This window comes from Pseudonaja textilis, chromosome 10 (assembly GCF_049901715.1).
Source record: "Pseudonaja textilis isolate UNSWEBS1 chromosome 10, rPseTex1.2, whole genome shotgun sequence".
Lineage (NCBI taxonomy): Eukaryota > Metazoa > Chordata > Lepidosauria > Squamata > Elapidae > Pseudonaja > Pseudonaja textilis.
Genome location: NC_141999.1, coordinates 4,452,861 through 4,470,884, shown reverse-complemented (window position 1 = coordinate 4,470,884; position 18,024 = coordinate 4,452,861). Strand labels below are relative to the sequence as shown.

The 18,024-nt window shown below is 41.7% G+C and overlaps 1 protein-coding gene across 5 annotated transcripts in view; it reads right to left on the bottom strand.

The window, feature by feature from the left end:
- COL16A1 (collagen type XVI alpha 1 chain) overlaps window positions 1–18,024 on the bottom strand; it is a 218,845-nt gene that overhangs the window by 149,963 nt on the left and 50,858 nt on the right. For all 5 annotated transcript variants that reach the window (XM_026702697.2, XM_087939551.1, XM_087939553.1 and 2 more), the window contains exons 5-6: window positions 6,519–6,642; window positions 4,077–4,352 (exon numbers count right to left, since the gene is read on the bottom strand). In XM_026702697.2, coding sequence (XP_026558482.2) covers window positions 4,077–4,352; window positions 6,519–6,642 — 400 coding nt within the window. The remainder of the gene's footprint in view (window positions 1–4,076; window positions 4,353–6,518; window positions 6,643–18,024) is intronic.

Below are 18,024 nucleotides of genomic sequence, written 5' to 3'. Positions count from 1 at the left end.
CTAACCTTCTGCTGAAGCAAGATTCTACGACAACCTCAAAAGAACAACACTGCTAGTCTGCACTTTGGGAAGCTCACACTGCACAGAAACCTCCAAATTTCTCTAAAACATTCAGCAAAATGTGATGGCAATTCCTGATGAAATTTAGCTCTCACAGATGTCTAACGCCTACCATTCAAAGTATTTAAGATCCTACTTCCACTCAGCTCTGTCTTGGACTTGTCCATGGTTTCTGCTTATATTGTATATGTACAGAGAATAGTCAACTTTCAACATTTCATTTAGTGACCATTCAAAGTTATAATGGTACTGAAAAAAGTGACATGACCATTTTTCACACTTATGAACTTTGCAGCATCCCCATGATCAAGTGATTTACATTTGGATGATTGACAACTGTCTCACATTTATAACGGTTGCCGTGTCCTGGGATCATGTGATCCCCTTTTGCGACCTTCTGTCAAGCAAAGTCAATGGGGAATCCAGATTCATGTAACAACCATGTAACTAATTTAAGAACTGCAGTGGTTCACTTTAACAAATGAGGCAAGGAAAATCGTAAAAATGGAGCCAACTCACTTAACAAATTTCTCACTTAACAAATTTTGGGCTCAATTGTGGTTGTAACAGATTTAACAGACAGATTAACAGTGTTGAAAGGGACCTTGTAAGTCATCTAGTCATCTACCTCCCACCCAAGCAGGAGACCCTACACCATTTCTGACAAATGGCAGTCCAATCTCTTCTTGAAAGCCTCCAGTGATGACACTCCTACAACTTCCTAGGGCAACTTCTGTTCCATTGGTTGATTGTTCTCACTGTCAGAAAATTTCTCCTTACTTCCAGGTTGAATGTTTCCTTGCTAAGTTTCCATCCATTATTCCTTGTCTGGCCTTCGGGTGCTTTAGAAAATAGCTTGACCCCCTCCTCTCTGGGGCAGTCCCTCAAGTATTGGAACACGTTAGTCTCCAGTCCCCTAATTGGTTTTAGTTGCTCTTCTCAGCACTTTTCTCTTACTCTTCTCTGCATTTTCTTTGCACTCTTAGTTGCTCATCTCTGCATTTTTTCTGGGGTCTTAACATCTTTTTTATAGTGTGGTGACCAAAACTGGATGCAGTACATTATAAGTTGAGGACTACCTACTGAATAGTATGGTCTAGACTCTAGAGCCTCCCAATTCTAGATGAGACATTCCACAGAAGATTATGGAAATTAACAAGACTCGTGTCTTGTGGGACTTCCAGAACAAAAGGACAGCTAGGTACCAGTCAATCAACCAGGTACTGTAGTAGCAGAAGAGGATCAGAAGACAGAGATGGTGATGGATATGCCAAGCAGTAGCAACATTAGGAAGAAGGTGTATGAGACTCTGGAGAAGTACCGGGGCCTGAATGTGAACTGGATAAATGTGGAAAGTGAAGTCCAAGTAGTCCTACAGGTAGTAGGAGCACCTGGGGCTGTGACTGCATAGCTGGGAGAGTGGTTCCAATAGGTCCCAGGAAGAATATCAGAGCTCTCTTTTCCAGAAAAGTGCAATACTAGGAACAGCTAAGGTTCTGTACAGAACCCTCAAACTCCCATGCCTCTGGTGGATGATCTAAGATTGAGGAAGACACAGACTGATAAGAATGAGAAAGGAAATGTATAGAGAGTATATCAAATGATGGTATTAAATACCATCAAATTATGACTTAGGAAATCAATTATTAATAGTAACATAAAATACAAGAACCAATCGATCAGTTCTGGACTCAGTAAAACTGATGGTGCCTGGAAAGGGATGATCAAGAAGCAGAAACTCAAATATTTGAGCATGTGATGCAAGAAGACAACCAACTAGGAAAAGGAAATATCTTGGCGAGAGTGAATGAAATAATGAAAAGGTAGGAATAGGTGGATGGATAGAATCAAGAAAGTTACAGGAATGTCCAAATCTACTGGTCGTCACTGGAGACAGGTTGAGATGTTGGGCATTCACAATCACCAGCGATCCAGCCAAGCTCAACAGCACATAGTTGATATGATAGTAAAGTAAAAATAAATCAGTTATGATAAAGGATACCTGCTGAGTTGCAAGAAGTCTGGCCAACTGCTAGACTAGATGGATTAATGTTCCAAATAAAATTCTGAAATGCTGGACAGCTTCCTTCAGCTGGTCAATTTCAGATGTAAAGGAACTACCAAAGCATTCCCAGTCAAAACAGCCCTTGTCCGTACTAGCTGGAAATTCTGAAAATTGCAAATCTTGGAGCAGTATTTCTCAACCAGGTGCTGTCTGGGGAATTCTGGGACCCAAAGTCCATATATCTTTAAGCTGCTGAGATTGAGAAACATTGACCTAGAGAAATGCAAGATATTGTGGAGAGGGATATCCTAAGTGTGCCTTATTCATCTCATTATGGTGGGTTTCAATGTATGTTTGACACTTAAGAACATTATAAAAGTGCAACGTCTTTCTATGAGCTACTCTTTCTTCATTGGTTATTACTGCTGTACGATTTGTTTAAGAGCAAGTCTGGCTTCTCTTTCAATTCATTGTGCTCAGATTCATTCAGGAAAAGAAACTTTGGAACTGAGAGCGGGGGAGGGGGAAATCTCATTTCAGTTTTAGCTACCACTGTGGTATTCTTCCATTCTCTTTGTAGGTGGGGACAAAGTCCTGAAGTTTGGCATTATGGTATGAACCCACTTCCTTAACAGGTAAGAGATTCTGATTGTGCTTTTGCAACATTTGCATAGTGTATCAAATATCCAAGGAAGGATGACAGAGCAACAAGAATCTAAAGTGTGTTAGTATATCACAGCACACAAAACCAATCCAAAAACAGCAGGACTGATGCCTCGCAGCTCTGTCTCTTGCTCGAAGAGAGCTGGCTCGGTTACTGCTGCAGTAGCTGAGGGCTTCACACTGACTCACATTCTCTAGAGCTACATTCCTTTTGAAATTGATCCTGCACCAAGAAAAGTTGCCACCGCATTTCATGCATCATCATAAAAAAAAAAAAAAACCTGGAGCAAATTTGGAGCTGCCACCTCAAGTTTGAGAAATGCCCAGAGAAATCCAGAGCTTAAAACGACATTTCTCAGCAGATGCTATCTTTCCTGAGACTTTCTAAGGATTTGGGGGAAGTTGCAAAAAGTTTTGGAAGATTTTTTCCTCTCTTACAAAAGGGGAGAATTATTCAAGGAAATTGGAATATTTTGCAAATCTCTGGATCAAGTATTCTTGACAACTGTTTCAGAGGGGATACAACCACAACTGGGACCAGAATTTCCATTGTTAAGCAAGATGGTTGTTAAATGAGTCTTGCTTAATTTTATGACTTTTTTGCCATGATTGCTGAACAACTTACTACAGCTATTAAGTGAATCATGTGAGTGTTAAGCAAAGCCAGCTTCCCAGAAGCCAGCCAGGAAGTTTGCAAATGGTCCAGGATGCTGAAAACATCATAATTATATGCCAAGCACCCAAATTTTGATCATGTGGCTGTGGAGATGCTACGAAAAGTTGTAAGAGTGAGAACCCTTCAAAAGTCACTGTTTTCCAGTGCCGTTGTAATTCTGAACATCTGCTAAACTTTGTGAGTTCAGGACTACCTGTATAAACAATGTTTCGACAACTGTAGAATTTATATCTTTGTAAAGCTAATATTAGTCCGTCGAAAAAATAAAACTAGATGCCCCCAGCTTCTTTCAGTCCTCTGTGTCTTTTATCTGTAGTTGTAAACTAATTATTCAATTACTCTGTCACTTTATATGACTTGAGTACTCTAGCATTCTGGGCTCTTAGCTCTTGCTGGCTAGGAGCCTAATGATTACTGTATTTCTGTTAGAAAATAAAGAAAACCAATTTGAATCTCTCCAATTGTTTCGGCTCAATTTCTTTAAGCTAAGCATTAGCACCAGAGAAGCTACACTGAAGCCCGTGGCTGCAAGTTGTCCTCTCTCTTGGAGGGGAAGCAAAATATCTTGCCCAGTTTGGAGAAAACTGTGGTCAGCTCAAGTTGGAGATGTATCTCCTAGCTACAGGAGGTTCACGTGTGCCCACCACCACCACTGCTGCCACCGTGACTCACCATCACTGGAGTCCCATGCACTGCATCCAGTCCCACGAACGCATTGCCTTCACTGACCAACCGATGGCGCAGCTGCAGAGGCTTAGATGAGATGTAATTGCAGTCAACATGGACCGAGATCACCTGGCTTTGAATGCTGACCACCATTTTGTGCCACTTCAAGTCAAAAAGGGAGGTGATGCCTTTGCCAGCAAAGACTACGCCAATTGCCTTCCCATGACGGTCCTTGGCCTGGAACTCCAGACTCCGCTCTTTGCTGTTGATCCCCAGGGAGAGCTGAAAAAGTAGAAGGAAGAAGAGAGGGTGTTGAATAGAAGGATGTTCTAAAGAGAGAGAGGCAGAAAGGGGAGGACGAAATCAGGAAGGCAAAGGCTGACCTCTTAGTGGAGAGAAAGGGACAAAAAATTATGAGAGCTGATAAATCAGAAAGCTTCGCAGGGGCTCTTCAACTTATCTTCTCAATTGGGATCAGATATTCCATTACTAAACAAGCCAGTTGTTAAATGAGTTGTACCCACTTTTATTACCTTTTCTGCTATGATTGTGAAATGAATCACTGCCGTTGTTAAGCAAATCCAGCCGCAAAGGTTGCAAAAGGTCATTACATGACCCCAGGATGTTGAATCTATCTGTACATGTCAAGTGCTGTGTTTTGATCCTATGAAGCTACGATGATTGTAAGTGCGAGGAACCATCCTTCCTGCAACCATTGTAAATACATTCCAGGTGCCTGAATTTTAACCATGAGGCAGTGAGAATGACTTATGACCAATCACTTAGCGATTGTTCAGAGTTTTCACTTAGCTGAAAAAGGAGGCTTATGACCTACTCCTAAATTCCCTTTGGCTACTTGGGTAGGGGGCTGGATTAGAAGACTTCCAAGGTCCTTTCCAGCTTATTCTATTCTATTCTATTCTATTCTATTCTATTCTATTCTATTCTATTCTATTCTATTCCCATTCCATTCTATTCTATTCCCATTCCATTCTATTCCCATTCCATTCTGCAATGTGGCTGCATTTATAGCCTTTTGCATCATCCCATGGTCATGTTATCATATTTTATAACTGTTTTGCCCAAAACAGGCACTTTCAGCAAATCCAAGCCCATCACCATGACAAACATTTTATGACCACTGCATTTGCTTCACAACCATCACAAAAAAGTCATAAAATCATGTTGGTCACATGACTTTTTTGTATTACAATAGTTACGACTTACAACTGTAGTAGCCAAGTTCCATTACGGTTGTAACTCAAAGGACTATCTCTAGTGATATTTTGCTGTTAAAGAAATGAACCTTAAATTATAATAAAAATGAGATCTTAAGTAATAATAAAAATCCTTAGAAACACAGGGAGAGTTTTGTTCCGATGATATTATCAGGTTCTTTTTCGAACACTTTTCTTCCATATTAAGTTGGTTTAATCTGTCTAAATGTTATATATCTACTCATAAATATATAGTAATAACAGGTAAGAATAGATGACTGATCTATGTTTCTGCATCATTTTTAACCTATGTAAAAATGAATATGATTTATGTGAATTTCCTTTAATATATGCATGCTTAGTGGCTCTTTTCCTTTATATAATGCTTTCATATATACATCTCCCTTAATGTAATGCATGTTAATGCATAACTTAGTGTTCAACCTGCCTCACAAAATTCTGAAAAGGTTACTTGATGCCTGACAGTCTATGGAGATACTCAGTCATCCAGGTCATGGTTGTCCCAAAGGTGCTTTTTCAAGAGGCAACTGGACTTTCTTGTTGCCTCTTGAAAAAGCACTTTTGGGACATAGTTGCGTGACACATTTGAAAGTTACCTGAAGCTTAACTGATTTGCAAGACAGCAAGCTGGGCTAAGTTCTCCACCCCACACATTCCTTCTGCATCACATAATTGGAGAATTCTCCATCCTGCTAAGGTCAAGACAGAACACTGCTCCACCTCTCAGTTTGATGGAGCAGGCTGTGGCAGACTCCGCAATTTGTGTATCAGCATCTTGTGGGAACTCAGCCATTGCTTTAGTGTGTAATGTGAACAGGGTCACCACACTCCGTGACAACTTTTCTTTCTGGGTCCATTGCACATGGAATGAACACAGCAATCATATCCTATTAACTTGAGTTTAGAGTTGACTCTATGTTCATATGGGCAAGTACAATACCAGTGGCACCATTAGCTGAAAGGGCAAGGTACAAAGCAGATCAGTTCTTGGCTGAGCTAATTGTGGGAAGGAAGGAAGGAAGGAAGGAAGGAAGGAAGGAAGGAAGGAAGGAAGGAAGGAAGGAAGGAAGGAAGGAAGGAAGGAAGGAAGGAAGGAAGGAAGGAAGGAAGGAAGGAGTGGGTTTGACTGAAGTTAGCTAGGGTGGAAACAACAGGAAAACAATAGATCAGAGAGGCAATGGAAAGATTGGACCAAGTTAGATGGTTATACCTGGGGGTATCCCTGAGGGTCAGTGATCTGGAAGAGGTACCAGTTCTCTTTGGTGGTCTGCTTCTTCAAGAGTAGAGTGATGATCAAAGTGAATTCATCGGGCAAGCCCCGGGGGAACAGCTGTCTGGGAATTAAGAAGAGGACAGAAATGTGAGTAGATAAGTCTTTCCTCCTTTGGAACATTTCATCAGGAGAGTTACCAGAATGTACAACCAAGTTGCTCACCAAGTCCGATCACTAATTATTAGATCAGCCTTTGATATCTCCAGAAATTTTTCTACAGAATCTCAGAAAAGATCTTTTTCCTCATAGCCTAACATGCTTGAACAAGAGAATCAGGAGAGAAGAATACTGGAGATGGATTTGTGCACATTTTAAAATTTTATTTATTTACATTCCTTCCTTATAATTTTTTAAAATATGATAAGTCAAAGTGATGAAAATACCTTATATTCCTTCCACCTCCAATTTTCCCCACAACAACAACTCTGTCAGGTGGGTTCGGCTAAGAGAAATTGATTGATCCAACCTGGCTTTTATGCCTAAAATGGGACTAAAACTCAGATTTTTCAGGCATCACCAGGAGACATTGAATTGTATTTCCTCCTTAGACATGAAAGGCGGTTGGGTCACATTGGGCCAAATTTTATCACAGGGCTGTTTTTGTAAAGGAAATAGGAGGAGGAAGGAGAATTAGGTATGTTTCCTTGCTATTTATAAAATAATAAAATAAATAAAATATAAAACGATAAAAAAAAACAAAAAATGCACAAGGTTTTTACCCTTTTAAAAATTAATAAATATATATTAAAAAGACAAAAGGATAAAAATATTAAGTAAGTAAATAAATAAATAAAAATAAGTAAACTGTAAACAGAGATCTAGGAGTCCAAGTGGACAACCACTTAAATATGAGCCAATGGTGTGCTGCAGGTGCCAAAAAAACCCAAGAGAGTCTTAGGTTGCATCAACAAAGAGAAAGAATCTAGATTACGTGAAGTGGTAGTATTGCTGAATAATCCTTTGGTAAGACTACATTTGGAATACTGCATCCAATTTTGGTCACCACTATATAAAAAGATGTTGCAGTGAGTGCAGAGAAGAAGAATGAAGACGATTAGGGGACTGGAGGCCAAAACATATGAAGAATGGTTGCAGGAACTGGGATTATCTAGTCTAACTCAGCCGTGGCACAGTGGTTAGAGTGCAGTACTGCAGGCTACTTCTGCTGCCCGCTGGCTGCCTGAAATTTGACAGTTCAAATTTCACCAGACTCAAGGTTGACTCAGCCTTAGGCTGACTCTGTAAACCACTTAAAGAGGGCTGTAAAGCCCTGTGAAGCAGTATATAAGTCTACATGCTATGGCTAATGACTGGGGTGACATGATAGCAATCTTCCAATATTTAAGGGGCTGTCACAAAGAGGAGGTTAACCTATTTTCCAAAGCATCTGAAGGCAGGACCAGAAGTAACAGATGAAAACTTATGAAGAAGGGGTCCAACCTAAAACTAAGGACAAATTTCCTGACAGTGAGAATAATTAATCAGTGGAATGGCTTGCCTTCAGAAGTTATGATGGCTCCAACACTGGGGGGTTCTTAAGAAAATATTGGGCAGTCATTTGTCTGAAATGGAATAGGGTCTCCTGCTATTCCAGGGGTGTTGGATTAAAAGACTCCCAAGGTCCCTTCTAATTCTGTTAAATATAAAAAGACCCCCATAAGAGTTAATGTATGGCTAACTAAATCTATCATAACACAAAACACTCTCAACCAAGCAAATTAAATACTCATTAAGGCTGGTTTGAGGCAAAGGTCATCATCTGGCAGATTTTAATCACTGCTGCATAAAACCTGGCATGATTGTATGTTGTAGCAGGATTAGTGTCTGCAAGCAACAGGGAGGTACAAAATTGACTTGTTGCACCCTGAGTATTTATATGGTATTGGTGAAATGAGGCTAGTATGAATGTCTCTATAGTATAGGCACTAAAGAAGCACACACTATGTTGTTTCTGTGTGTCTAGAGTCACAGGGGCATAGTCTCTCCAAGTGGGGAATTTTCCTGCCTTCAAAACAGCAGACAGAAAGACATGAATAGAAGGAAAATCCAAGATCATGTGACAACCTGTACACAGTTTCTCTCTCTGCTTCTATCCATGACTTAACCCAGGGGTGGGGAATGATGGCCCTTTTATGACTTGTGGACTTCAACTCCCAGAATTCCTGAACCAGCTTAGGAATTCTGGGAGATGAAGTCCACAAGTCATAAAGGACCCTTGTTCCCCGTCCTTGACCAAATGCCACCTTCTGCCTAGCAAATCCAAAGCAATTCAAGGACATCAGTCATGTAGAATGCAAGGAAAGAGATGTACTGGTCGATTGTGATGTCCACTTATTTGAGGGGGAATTTATTTTTTTAAAAAAATTGTTGTCAAATCAATCAAAAACAGTCTGGGTTTATTTTGAGAGGCCCTTTCAATTGTCAAGGCTGTGAATAAAGCTCACGCTCTATTTCTTTGATGACTGTTCTGCTTCTGGCAATTGAAGAAATCCAACATTTAATATGAATGGCGGTATATTCTCTTAATGAAGACTGGGTTGTCCTTGCTTAATGGCAAATCATCTTTCTTCGTCTTCAGGATCTAAAAAAGGGACACTAAGGATAACATGCCAACTCCCTTAAATAAAATGGATTAAACGTATTTAAAGAGAATTGCTGATTCAGCCATGTACCATCTCATTAGCTGGTCATGTCAGGCTCCAAAATCCAAGAAAGACATGCTGAGTTTCTTCTAAGCAGTCTCTTTTATTGTTCCTCACTATAGACAGAAATCTTGCCCATACATAAAGCAACTGCTTGCATAGGTAAAGATATACCCTGCGAACTTCTAGCAAGGAGCTGTCCTAAACTTCTTTTTCCCAATCAAACTTCTTGCTCCTCTGGAATATGGCCCCTCCCTCCTGGGAATCCAGCCTACATTCTATCACAGGCCTGTTATATATACTTCTGATCTGGCCATTCAATCAGGGGTGGGTTTCTACCGGTTCTGCCCACCTCTGTAGATCCGGTAGCTCTGAAGAGCAGCAGACATAGAACCGGTTCTATGTCTGCTGATGTTTTTGCCCATCCGGGCTCTTACCTGATCTTTATTTCCTGATTTTTTCAACTTCAGCTGCTGTGCGAGGCACAGCTGCAGTTAAAAAAGCAGGAAAAAAAGGCTTTTTCAAAGGTTGCTTCTCTGCACGCAGCATGCTGATGACGATTTACAGGCTTGGGCGCAGCGTGCAGGGAAGCACATTGTAAATCACCGAATTGGTAGTTAACCCTGTCGGATCCCACCCCTGCATTCAATCATGTCTTCCTCTAAACCAGGGCTGTCAAACTCCCAGCCCACGGGTCAGATGTGTCACACACTGACCATGCCCATGCATGGTTTAGCGAAGGGGAAAAAAAAGTCCTGATACATCAGGAGATGCCACCATGACAACGTGAGTTTGACATCCCTGCTCTAAACCAAGCCTGAATTCCAGGGATATTTCATTCATTCATATCTACAAAGACTCCTATACCAACACTCATAGTCACCGATGCCCACAGAGGTAAAAAAAAAAAATGCAATATGGCAAATGTGGTGCCATGATGCAAGTCCTCCCCCACCCTTTGTACATATGTCAAGAGGGCAGGGTGTGAATTATGAGGCAGATCTGTCATCTTTTTCTTTTGACCCCTACTAACAGATGGTGTGGCCTGCAGCTAATCCTCACACCTAAATATGGAATTGTCCAGATTGGGGAATCAGAAGAATAGTCCTGTTTCTTTTTATCTTTTATTTTTCTAGGCCATGCACAAGTTGAAAGCCAACAGAACAAAAAAGGTTAGGGCGAAAAGTTGAGAGCGGCAATAAGAAAATTTAACACATACATCAACAAGTACAGCAGGAAAAGGAAGTGTGGCTCTATTTAACAACTACCAGGAGAATACAAGAATCCACCCTAAATGGGAGGGATAAATGAAGTGTGTTAAACTGTCCTGGGACAAGTATCATCACTGGATGAGGTTGAGAAAGTTAAGATGATGCTCACAAGAGTGTGATCAAGGTTCCACCCATTTTTTTTATGTGCATCACACAACCAACGCACATAAAAAGGGATGAAGCTTCAATTGCTCCATCTTGGCTACTCTCCTGACTTTTCTGACGACAGCTTGAGGACAACTCTGCCACAACAAATTTTCTCTCTCTCTTTTTCTCTCTAAGCTTGGAAAGGTCAGAACCAAGTTCTCAGGAGGTCTGGAGCAACATCTGAGAAGGTGACAAGGTTGTCTTCTCATTTCCCAGGCCAGTCTCATGCGATAACGGAATATCTGATTTCCTTGTTTTTCTCTACTCTTCGGGTCTAGCTTTCCATTTGGATTTTTTTATGTCTATTGAATTATAATTCTGCATTTTGTATTTGCTTTCATTCCTCATGTGAGTTAGCTCTGGAAAATGATATATGTAGAGAGACACATTCAGAAATAACTGTGAGAAATAGACTCCTTTCTCATCACTGCATTGCTATGCCAGGATATTATGAAAGTCCCTTTTGTGGTTGGCAACCAAAAACAATTTAGAAGCCCTTTCCCCCCCTCCCATCTAAAAACAATATTTTTGAAAGATGATTATAATGAGGTCATGGCAGCTTAGAATCTAAAATGCTATCCAATTGTTTTTTTGGGTCCAGCAGCTACCGCAGCTACTAACATCTGTGTTTGTTTCTCCAGACATTCAAAATACGTTGAAAACCAGACAGAATTGGGAGATTTGGAAGCCAAAGTGAAGAAGGATCAATTTCATCCATGGAACATTTCCCACTCTTGCAACATTGCCGATTAGCGAGATGGTCCATCCTGAGACATGATCACCACCCAATATTTATTCCAAGCTTCTGGACCACAAACATCCCCAAGCACCACCTGACCTTGACAGAGAAAACATCAGAGATAAGCTGCTCCTCAAAAGCCAGGACTCTTAAGATATAAAATTCTGCCAGTGGCTCATAAAGCTTATCACCCACTAAACAGTACACAAAGTGACAGCTATGGATTATGGTCTCCATGGGAGGGATGTTGCCAAAATATATATTTATTACATTGTGTATGTTGCTCTGGTCCTTGACCAGCTCTCTTCATCTTACTATCCAAAGAGGATTAAAATAACCTCAAAATATAAACCGCAATGTAATTTTAGCTCCAGATTAGGTTCAGCACTTGGGAATTACATGAAGGACACAGTCTCATCAGGCCAATCTTATCTGGGTTTGACCATCATGGAATTCCAATATTACCAGTGTTTCTCAATCTTGGCAACTTGAAAATTTGTGGTCTTCTGGGGATGGGAAATTGGGGGAGTTGAGGTTCACACTTCTTCAAGCTGCCAAGGTTAAGAAACACAGATAGACTCAACTGGGAATGTATATAGTCAAGATAACATAGAGGAAGGTGGCAGTGGCAAACTCCCTGGGTCTCCAACAAAGGTTCAACTCAGACTTTACAATTCTAGAAGATGGCAGCACCTAACTAAGCATAGTTGATCCTAAAGTTAAGTGGGGTTATGTCACATTAATGGAATACTTTGTTGGTTAAATATGATTAGATACATAAATGAAATTTGTCTCTGGTACTGTAGCTCTCACTGTACATACAAAGCAATAGAATCATCATCATCATCATCATCATCCCAATAAGAGGAGGAGCAAAGAAGATAATAAGAAGGGTAAATATGGCCATGCTGCACAGGTAAATATATATCGACATTAGACAGCACTGTGAGAATTAGGTTTTTCAGCAGATTAATGGTGGGAAGGAAAACAATGTTCCTGGGTTCTAGTTGTTTTGATATGCAATGCCCTATAGCGCCATCCTGAGGGGATGAATTCAAACAGTTTGTGTCCAGGATGTGAGGGGTCTGTAGATATTTTCTCAGCTCTCTTTCTGACCCACACAATATACAGGTCTTCTATAGAAGACAGGATGGATGCAATTGTTCTTTTTGCAGTCTTAACTATCCATTGGAGTCTGTGCCAAACCAGATGACAGACGCAATAATTCCTCTGTAGACACGGGAGATAAGTAGGAAATATCCAAGCTGTAAGTCAGAATGAAAACCCTTCCAAGATGAAGGCAGGGGCAAGCCAGTTCTGTACTATGGTTGAGAAACCTGAATGGAAGGTCAATTGGTTGTTTGAGCTCAACTCAAGACCATCCAAAAAACAATCCATGCACCAAGGATTCTATTTTTAATCCCTTAACCTTATATGAGCACAAGGTATGTGCAATTTGTTAGAGGTTTAGGCGCCTACATATAATAAAACACAGTACACTATCAATCTTGATATGATTGTGTCAAGCCAGTAATGTCAAGTGCCAAAAACTAAGAAAGACATAAAGGATTACTTCTGAGCAATTTCCTTTAGTATTCCTCACCTATAGACAGAAACCTTAGCCAACTAAAGCAATTATTGGCATTATTAGAGATATACTTTAAGAATCACTAGGGAGGAGCCTTCTTACCTCTCTTTCTCCTGGACAAACTATCTAAGCTTCATTGCCTTTTTGACCTCTGGAATGCAGCCCCTCTTTCCTGGGAATCCAGACTACATCCCATCACAATGAGGGCTCCATTTCTTTCTTCTCCTTTCTTTATTTCTTAATAAGATATTATCCAGGATTGCAGAGCTAAAGGACAAGATTTGCTGGTTCCGTTCTGATCATAGGACCAGTGCCTCTTCTCTGCCAGGAGGCTCTAGTAGACAACTGGATAGCTTACCCAACTTAAGCCAAGAAAGAACTTCAGAGAGAACCCCTTTCACAGGCACAAATTGAGCCCTGAACTTGCTTCCTCTTCACCCACCCAATCCTCCCAAACCCCTCTCTTTTCTACTGCTTCAGACTGTGAGTGCACACATGGCCTCATGACTGATCTTCACAAGCTGCCCTAGAAGCTATTTCAGGGGATGGGAAGGTGGAAAAACTGTTCTGTCAAAGCCTTTTTACGTGACGTTCAGGCGATATGGATGGCAGAGAACAACAGGGCTACAAAAAGCCAAGGTAAAGCCATCACCAAACTGCTCGCTGTTTTTCTCCACAATCCATCTTCCTCCAAGGACCAAGCGATACACAGAGAGAAAAGTGGTTTTGAGGGGGACGGGGGGGTGAGTGGGCAGTGATGAACTGAAGCAATGGCAATCCAGGTCAGACGGCACATGCTCCAGTTTCTGGAATTAATTTTAGAAGTCCTCCTGGTTAAATTGGAATGCAGGAATGAAAAACAAGGTCCAGTGAATCAGGGGGATAATAAAAGAATGGGGAATTTGAACCAGTTGCCAAAGAGTTGTTTTGCTTTCAGCCTAAGAGGGTGGGGGGAAAAAATGGTGGGAGAATACAGCAGGTACTTGCCAGACCAAGAGCCATTCAGTTGTGGCCAGACAGGAATGGCAGCGGGTGCCACATGCAAGAATTACACCGCAAATTCCACTGGATGAGAACTTGCCTCTTCAATTCTCCCCGGACTTAGCAAAGAGACGAGCAGCAGGCGCTAAAACCTTCTCTCTCCTATCAAATATCCATGTGGAAAAAAAATCCTCCCTCGCCCCCCCCATCTGGGAAAGAAAGGTGCAGAACACAAAATGAGACGCAGCCAGCATGACTGGTCACATTGAAAAGAGAGAACAGATGCTGGGGGAATGTATTTTATTTTATTTTATTTATTTATTTTGTCAAACAATTATTAGACAACGGGTATAAGTATAAACATGATAACAAATACATGAAATGGATACAAACAAGAAAAAAAGAAACAGTAGGACAGGGACAGTAGGCACGTTGGTGCGCTTATGCAATTTGTATTTAAAAAGCCTGCTGAAGTTAAGGAAAGATGCACTCACAAACCCTATGTGGTGAGAGAGACCTTGTGAATATAAATGGAGACCATGGAGGAGGGTGCAAAAAAAAAAAAAAATAGAGAATAGGGACAGTCCTCAACTTACGACCACAATTGGAACCAGAAATTCCATTGTTAAACACGGTGGTTGTTAAATAAACCAGGCCTGATTTTATGACCTTTTTGCTACAGTTGTTAAGTGAATCTCAGCAGTTGTTAACTGAATCATGTGGGTCATTAAGATAATGTAGCTTCCCCCATTGACTTTGCTTGTCAGAAGCCGCCTGGGAAGGTCACAAAACACAGCGCCTAAGACACGGCAACCATGGTAAAGAGACGGTGATTGCCAAGTGCCCAAATTTTGATCACGTGACTTTGGGAATGCCGCAGTGATCCTAAGTGCAATGTCTGGTTGTAAAGTCAGTATTTTAATGCTGTTTGTAACTTTGAATGGTCATTAAATGAATGGTTGTAAGTCGAGGTTACCTGCAGGGGTGGGATTCAAATTTTTTAACAACCGGTTCTGTGGGTGTGGCTAGATGGGTGTGGCTAGATGGGCGTGGCCATGTGGCTGGGTGGGCGTGGCTTATTTTTTGCAGCACCCTCTCCTCCATTATTTTGGCCTCCTGTGCCTCAGGGACGCCTCCTAGTGGGGCCTTTTTCTCCCAGGAAGGCAAAAAATGGAGCACCGGGGGGGGTGTGTGTGTAGCAGCGCTACCCCTGTGCTCCATTTTGGGGCCTCCTGGGCCTCAGGGAAGCCTCCTGGGTGAAGCAGTAAGACAGCGAGGGGGGTCCCACACAGCTGATCATCAGAACAGCTTATTGTCGGAAGGGGGAAAAGAAAGAAATACCTTAAGGAGTGACTGGGTGGGAGAGTACACAGTCAGCAATGTCACGCATGCGGGATAAGGACTGACTGGGTGGGGAGGGGAGGGGTGGGCAGAGAAGGGCGGGGCCAGCAAGGGGCGGCACGATTTGCCGGTTCTCCAAACTGCACAGAATCATAACAACCGGTTCTATAGAACCAGTCCGAACCGGTAGAATCCTACCCCTGATTACCTATATGTACAAATCATAAAGGCAAGGCATTCCTTTATCTTGGTGGAATGTGGTATCCTAGATGTGTGTGTGCAGTCAAATTCCCCAGACCCCTAGTCAGCAAGCCTCTGGCTGAGCCGGCTGAGAATAATGGGAGTTGTAATGCATCAAAGTTAAGAAAAGTCCTTGGTGCTCCCTGAGCTTGATTGTTTTCCTGCAGACATTTTCTGGTTTTCTCGCAGATGTTTAATTACCCAACTAGGTAAAAACATCAGTGCTGGAAGGAAGTAGGTTTTGCCTTGTTTCATACGCTGTTGGCTTGTCCTTTCAGTGTTAATGGGAGTGTCCCTGGTGAATCCTTGATTAGGCTGTTGCTGACTGTTAATTTACTGAGTTAAGAAGGGGTATTGAATGACCTTGATGCAGCTGAAAGTTTAGCAGAAAGTCACCCAACATCTGGTTAGTCTTTCCACCTGGTTTCTGCTTTGCAGGTCTCACTTGAAAGAACGAGTCCCCTCTTTGGAATTGGGCTCACATTTTGTTTGGCCAGTTGTGTGTTTGCCACCCACGTGCATTTCCCCACATCACGGGAGAGGAAGCCCAGGATTCTTTCTGCAGCTGGATTGCAACAATAACTTTGGAGAAGTGTTTCCCAGGCTACGGCCACAACAATAAATCTTTGCAAAAGGTATCTGTGCTCAAATGGTTTCCACATCAGCTACTCTGTGTGTGGGTGGATATTTTTCTCTTGTCCACTTACCCTCTTCTTAGCCAGTTAATGAAGGAGACCTGAACTAAGAGTTCTTGGCCCCTTCCACCTAGGACACAGTTGTGGATCTGGATGCAAACTGATCTCATTGCTGTCTTTTCAGAGATCTATCTGCTCTGGCTCAACCGCCTTTATTCCACTTGTGCCTGTTTTGGTTTCCTGGGCTCATGAATCACTTCAGAAAAACAGGAACTAATCATCCAGAGCAAAATCATTCTCCAGACTAGCCAAGACTGAAAGTGCAGCTACCTATTCCCAAGGGCCATTGGACTCGATTAAATAAGCAAATTTTAGAACAGCTAGGAAATCAAAAGAAAGACAGGGAAACTCTAGGGGATTTGATAGGGATGTTTAGATTTTGGGGAACACAAAGTGGAAACAAAAATTGAACCCTTCATGTTCATATTTCTGATCTCCTCCTACTAGCCCCATAACTTAATCTGAGCAGGGATTCTGCCCCAGTCTCCCTATCTCATCTTCCAGGCCCCTACTAGGAACTGGAAGGAAAATAATGGAGCTGAAGAAGTCCACATGCATTAAGCCAGGGTCTCTCCACCTTGGCAGCAGTAAGATGTGTAGAATTCAACTCCTACAATTTCCTACCCAGTGTGTGTGTATAATCAAAACACAGGAACATACTCTCATCATTACAGAGGTGGGAGAATAGTTCGATTCTTTGGTACATTAAAATCTCAAATGCTCTGCCTAATTTTTCTCCAGGTCCCCTAGAGAAAATGCATTTAGGGAGGCCCTAAATGCAGGGGTGGGCTTCAAAAATTTTAGCAAAGGATTCTCTGCCCGGTTGCTGGGTGGGCGTGGTCATGATGGGCGTGGCCTAGTTGGCTTTCTGCACTATGGCGGGGGTGTGCATTTTTGCCCTCCCCAGGCTCCGAATGCTCTCTGGAAGCCAGAAATGGGCCCATTTCCGGCCTTCCTGAACTTCCGGAAGACCCCCTTTTTTTGGAGGTTCTCCGAAGTGCCCAGAATCTTAGCTAAGGGCTCTTCTGAACCCCAGCAAACCCCCAGAAGCCCACCCCTGCCTAAATGTTCCATCACTGTCCTCATTTCAATACATCAGGGGTCTCCAACCTTGGCCACTTTAAGCCTGGAGGACTTCAATACATCATCTCTTGCCCCTTTTGTCTGTGCTATTGAAAAAGATGTTTGAAGTATCTTTTGGGTCATATCATGAGCATCCCTGATCACCATGTTTCTCAACCTTGGTAATTTTAAGATATGTAGACTTCCACTCCCAGAATCCCCCAGCCAACTTTGAAATGTGTGGATTTCAGCTCAGCATGTGGCTGGGGAATTCTGGGAGTTGAAGTCTCCCTACTTGAAAGCTGACTGGGAATTTGGGGAATTGAAATCCATATATCTTAAAGTTGGCTGGGGAATTCTGGGAGTCAAAGTCCACACATTTTAAAAGTTGAGAAACGCTGCATTAAGCAAATCTCTATTTTCTCAGGTTCAGCCTCTCTCGAAACACTAACAATTCAATTGCTCAACCAATAGAAAGTTAAGATTTACAAAGCTAACCCATGTAGTATTCTGAAAACTTCCAATATATGTAAGTTCAGTATTGGCTGTCATCCAAGTGGAATAATAGTTGAATAATAAAAAGTAACATGACAAAATGCTGTTCATTCCTACACACCTAGACTGATTCTATACAAAGCTCCAAGTGTTAATTTGCAGTGGGATCCAAGTTTTTTTTTCTTTTTAAAAAAAGTTGCTGATTTTTTAGCAGGCAAGGATCCACTTATAAAGTAATGGGA